The sequence below is a fragment of the Muscardinus avellanarius genome, assembly GCF_963383645.1.
Source record: "Muscardinus avellanarius genome assembly, chromosome: 2".
NCBI lineage: Eukaryota > Metazoa > Chordata > Mammalia > Rodentia > Gliridae > Muscardinus > Muscardinus avellanarius.
Window position 1 is genome coordinate 100205573 of NC_137787.1, and position 6000 is coordinate 100211572.

General features: G+C 41.0%; 1 protein-coding gene across 1 annotated transcript in view; it reads right to left on the reverse strand.

Moving 5' to 3' along the window:
* The window catches only part of ACMSD (aminocarboxymuconate semialdehyde decarboxylase), a gene marked incomplete at both ends in the record, with an annotated part of 76203 nt that extends 73454 nt beyond the window's left edge, over positions 1 to 2749 (reverse strand). The window contains one exon of the mRNA XM_080690283.1: positions 2693 to 2749. Coding sequence (XP_080546409.1) covers positions 2693 to 2749 — 57 coding nt within the window. The remainder of the gene's footprint in view (positions 1 to 2692) is intronic.
* Positions 2750 to 6000: the final 3251 nt, after the last annotated feature.

The following is a 6000-nucleotide window of genomic DNA, read 5'->3' on the forward strand; positions in this document are numbered from 1 at the left end:
TCTCAGCCTCCCGAATGCTGGGATTATAAGCGTGCACCACCACGCCTGGTTCCTGTTTTACTTCTTATTATGAAATAAGGTCTTACTAATTAGTGAAGCAGAGGGCCTCACTAATTAACTGAGGCTGGCTGAGACCTGTGAGACTTTAAAGATTTGCAATTTGGCCAGAAAGGCATGTATAAAGCTGGAGCCCAGAGAGATGATGTTGTAGAAAAAAGTAAGATGGATGAAAGAAAGGAGGAAGCGGTGGCCATGATAGAGGCAGGACCATCAGTGGCCTGGATGGAGGTGGGCCCAGCAGCTGTGATTGTTTATTATTATTGTTGTTGTTGTTGTAGTTGTTGTTGTACTGGGGATGGAATCCAGGGGCATCTTACCTCCGAGCTATACCCCTAGCTATATATTTTATTCTTTATTTGTAAACAGGGTCTCACTGAGTTGCAAAGGGCCTCACTAAGTAGCTGAGGCTGTCCTTGAACTGCAAACCTCCTGTCTCAGCCTCCCAAGTACTGGGATTATAAGCATGCACCATCACATCCAGCTAAGATTTGCATTCTTGAAGGAGATAACTACGGGGAGAAAATAGTATCGTTTACTTGCACCATGTACCACATATTAATTAGTTTTGGTTAACTCATTTCTCCTCATTTGATATATAAAAAAGATAAAACGTTACCAGTGATGTAAAGTTACCGGCAGACTGCTAAAGATGGGTAGAACTTGATATAAAGCTTCAGTAAAGTTCTAGGCAATTTGAGATTTCCTTCATGTTTTCTATGTTCTCTTTCAGTTCTCATTCAAAAGTTTTCAATCACAAAAGTAAATCTCTACATTTAGAGGAATGCTGAGAATATTCTTTAGAGACATTCATTGTGCAAAGATTTCATGTCATTTATTTTAGAGTTTTTGATGTGCCTACTTCCTAGTTCTTCATAACAAGGATTTACAGCTTAAAGATCAAAAAGGAAAGGTTTCGACAGTGTCCTAAAATAGACTAAAATTTTTTTCCACAAAGCTATCTCCTGGTGCTTCTAAAACTTATTTTAAACAGATTTATTTTAGAAGTCTTCAAAACCTATCACTTTCCATTTTAATAGTCTTTTAGTTGAAATTATAACTTTAAATTCTATAGTTGGAGATGGTATGGTAGTGCATGCCTGTGATCCCAATTCTTGGGAGGCTAAGACAGGAGGATTGCAGGTTCGAGTACAGCTTCAGCAAGTAGCGAGACTATCATCAATCAAGTGAGACTCTGTTTCAAAATATAAATAAGGCTGGAGGTGTAGATCAAAGGTAAAATAGCCCCTGGGTTCAATCACCAGTACCACACACATACAAAAAATAAATAAAATAAAAAATAATTAGTAATTGGCAATTATCTTTCCAGTAGTAAAAAATGTGATTTAAGAAGAAATAAGTCTACTTGTCTTAAATTGCCCCCAAATTTGAAAGAATATTTCATTGAGGGGGGAAAGAGATATTTTGAGAAGGCACTTATTTTTTTGATCCAATGCTTTTTTCAAAATAAATATAAAAATCAGCCAGACATGATGGCACACCCTTGTAATCCCAGCATTCAGGAGGCTGAGACAGAAGGAGCACAGTCCGTGGACAGCCTCAGCTACTTAGTGAGGCCCTTTGCAACTCAGTGAGACCCTGTTTCAAAATAAAGAATTAAAAATAGGGCTGGAGGTGTTACTTGGAGGTAGAAAGCTCCTGGGTTCCAACCCCAGTACCACCAAAAACAAACAAAAAAAGAGTCTCACTAAATTGTACTGGGATTATAAGCATGTGGCACCATGCATACCCAGCTTGAGATTCTCATATTCTCTCTCTCCATATATATATAATTTTTTTGGCGGTACTGGGCATTCTAGCTCTGAGTGACACCCACGGCCCTATCTTTTATTCTTTATTTTGAAACAGGGTCTAAGTTGTAGAGGGCCTCACTAAGTAGCTGAGGCTGTCCTTGAACCATGATCCTCTTCTCTAAGCCTTCCAAATGCTGGGATTACAAGAATGTGCCAACATGCCCTACCTTGTCAGCCGTATTTTTTATTCTATTTCTTTCAAAACGGAGGACATCACTAAGTAGCTGAGGCTGGCTGCAAACTGTGATCCTTCTCTTTCAGCCTCCTGAATGCTGGAATACAAGTGCATGCCACCACGCCTGGTTGCGAGACCTTTTTTCAAAACAAAAAATAAATAAAATAAAGATGAGGGTATAGCTCAGAGTTAAAACATCCCTGAAGCAGGGTGTGGTGGCGCATGCTTGTAATCCCAGAATTTGAGAGGCTGAGACAGGAGGATCACACAGGTTTGAAGCCAGCCTCAGCTACTTAGTGAGGCTCTCAGCAAGTAAGTAAGACCCTGTTTCCAAAAAAATTAAAAAATGGAGCTGGGGATGTAGCCCAGAGGTAGAAAGCCCCTGGGTTCCACCCCCCAGTAACACACACACACACACACACACACACACACACACACACACACACACCCACACACCTGGATTCAATCCCCAGTACCACAAATATATAAATACAATTTAAAAGTTAGGAAATTAGAGCTACCAAATAGCTTAAAGTCACCACCAGAGCAAAGAAACATAACATATAATTCCCCAAAGAAGAGAAAGCTCTATAAATAGAGGCATTGAAAAGGCCTGGAAATAACCCAGCAAATTAATTACCATTACCTTTTCTAGATCTGGCCATTCTTTTGGTAGAATATGACTATGGATGTCAATTTTCATCTCCACAGTATCAGGAGACACGTGTAAAAAAAAAAAAAGGACTTTTGATATTAAGAGATCTCCATGAAAATCATGGAGTTAATTGATTTGCTCAGTCCCTTTATGACTCCTTTTGGGTACCTGTCAAGAGGCCTGCCCAGCCCTGTCTTGATCCATTGGAACTGCCCTATTAAAGTTCAGAATTCTGTTTATCATCCTGGATTCGGGTCAATACTCTTTGGAATTCATGACTCAGCACAAAAGTGAAAGGAAAAAAAGGACTGTACCCAACCTCTGAGGTCGAAAGTAGTACAGCCTGCTTTGAGTTATACAGCAGACCAAAAACTAAAGTTGTATTTGAATATTTCAATTTTATTAACATATATGTATTTAAAATCAAATATTATAAGATTAAAGCCGGGTGTGTTGGCACACGCTTGTAATCCCAGCATTCAGGAGGTTGAGACTGGAGGATCATGGTTCGCGGATAGCCCCAGCTACTTAGTGAGGCCCTCTGCAACTCAGAGGCCCTCTGCAACTCTAGTGAGATCCTGTTTCAAAAAAAGAATAAAAAATAGAGTAGGGAGTGTAGCTTGGAGGCCAAGTGCCCCTGAGTTCTATGCTCAGACCCTCCCCAAAATAGTAAAAGGTTACAATATTACAGAGGGCTTTTAAAGAAAAATAATAAGATTCCTGCTTCACCTCTTTTTATCCTTGGTTTTATGCCCCAGAAGCAACCAGTTTCAATACTTTTTCTTTTTTCTTTTTGTGGTACTGGGGATGAAACCCAGTGACTCCCTACCTTTAGGCTACACTTCCAGGTCTATATTATATTTTATTTGGAAATAGGATCTCACTAGATTGCTGAGAGCCTCACTAAGTAGCTGAGGCTGGCTTCGAACCTGTGCGATCCTCCTGTCTCAGCCTCCCAAGTACTGTGATTACAAATGTGCGCCACCACGCCTGGCTTGCTTTTGCTTTTTATTCAGTTCATTATTTTCATAGCTTTAAATAATATTTAACAACTGACTTGCTTAGGAAAATTTAGGTTGTTAGAAAAGTTGTGGGGGCTGGGCATGGTGGCACTCTCTTGTAATCCCAGTACTTGGGAGACTGAGACAGAAGGATCACAGGTTCGCAGCCAGCCTCAGATACTTAGTGAGTCCCTCTGCAACTTAGACTCTGTTTCCAAAAGAATAAAAATTAGGGGTGGGGGTGGAGTTTGGAGGTAGTTACATCCCCAGGATTGCAGAAAAAAAAAAAAAAGTTGTGGGGAAGTTTCAACTTTACTTTTGTGTGTGTGTGTGTGTGTGTGTGTGTGTGTGTGTGTGTGCAGTACTGGGGCTGGAACCCAGGGGCATTCTACCTCTGAGCGACATCCCCAACCCTATTTTTTTTTTTTTTTTTTGCGGGCTTGAATATGGAACCCAGGGGCATTTGACCTCGGAGCAACACCCCTTGCTCTATTTTTTTTTATTCTTTATTTTGAAACAGGGTCTCACTAAGTTGCGGAGGGCCTCACTAAGTAGCCAAGGCTGTCTGTGAACTGCAATCTTTCTGACTTAGCCTCTCAAATGCTAGGCTTACAAGCGTGCGCCACCATGCCTGCCAATCCTATTTTTTATTCTTTATTTTTGAATCAGGGTCTTACTGAATTGCAAAGGGCCTCACTAAGTAGCTGAGGCTGTTTTTTTTTTTAAGATTTAAAGAAGTTTATTAAAAAGATAGAAATACAGAAAATAGTTACAGCCCCATGCCAAAATGGCATGAGGAGGGAGGGTGCCCTGGGCCAACTCACCACTCCCCCTGAGGCTGGTTTTGAACTTGTGCAATCCTCCTGTGTCAGCTTCCCAAATGCTGGAATTGCAAGTGTGCGCCACCACGCCCGGCTCTCAGCTTTACTTTTAAGTCATTGAAGGTGTCCACTCTTTCTAGACTCTTTTTTCTTTATTGTCTGTTTCCTTTTACCCCGTCATGCATGTATGTAACATTTACTGATAACTACTATGTGCTGAGGCTAGAAAGTTGAATGAGAGATAATATGATATATATCCTATAGTAGATAACTGGATACAGCCTAAGGATGGGGATAGCTGAAGAGAGCTCACTAAGTGTGGATGGCTTCGCTAAATTTCTCAGGCTGACTTCAAACCTGTGATCCTCCTGTCTCAGTCTCCCAAGTGGGATTACAGGCATTTGCTACCATGTCCAAAGCATTGCTTTATTTATTTATTTATTTATTTATTTATTTATTTATTTATTTATTTATTTATTTCAGTATTGGGGATGGAACCCAGGGGCATTCTACCTACGAGCTACACCCACACCTGTATTTTCATTCTTTATAAGGATGGGGATAGCTGAAGAGAGCTCACTAAGTGTGGATGGCTTCGCTAAATTTCTCAGGCTGACTTCAAACCTGTGATCCTCCTGTCTCAGTCTCCCAAGTGGGATTACAGGCATTTGCTACCATGTCCAAAGCATTGCTTTATTTATTTATTTATTTATTTATTTATTTATTTATTTCAGTATTGGGGATGGAACCCAGGGGCATTCTACCTACGAGCTACACCCACACCTGTATTTTCATTCTTTATTTTGAAACCAGGTCTCACTGAGTTGCAAAGGGCCTCACTAAGTAGCTGAGGCTGTTTGCGAACCGTGATCCTCCTCTCTCAGCCTCCCAAATGCTGGGATTAAAAGCCTGTGTCACTAAGCCCGGCTCCACATTGCCTTTAAAAAAAAAAAAAACAAAACAAAACATATATGTAATTTGGGAGTGGTGGTGCATGCTTGTACCTCTTGGGAGGCTGAGACAGGAGGATTGTGCAGGTTCAAAGCCAGCCTCAGCTAGCTTAAGAGACCCTGTTTAAAAATATAAAGTGAGTCTGGGAGTGTATCCTGGAGGTAGAAGGCCCCTGGGTTCCATCCCCAGTACCAGCAAAAAAAAAAAAAAAAAAAAAATAGCATGCCAAGCTGGGCGTGGTAGCACACACTTGTAATCCCACTACTTGGTGTTATGGTTTTGGGAAACTGTCCCTGGGGACCTTTATTAGGCTCCCTAAGACTATTCCCATAAAACTGCAGGTTCTTGTCCTGAGATAAGGATAGATATGCAATATCCCGGACTCTTGCTGAAGATTTAAGGAGTTTATTAAAAAGATAGAAATAGCCGGGCGTGGTGGCGCTCGCTTGTAATCCCCGCGCTTGGGAGGCTGAGACAGGAAGATCGTATGGGTTCAAACCCTGCCTCAGCTACTTAGTGAGGCTTT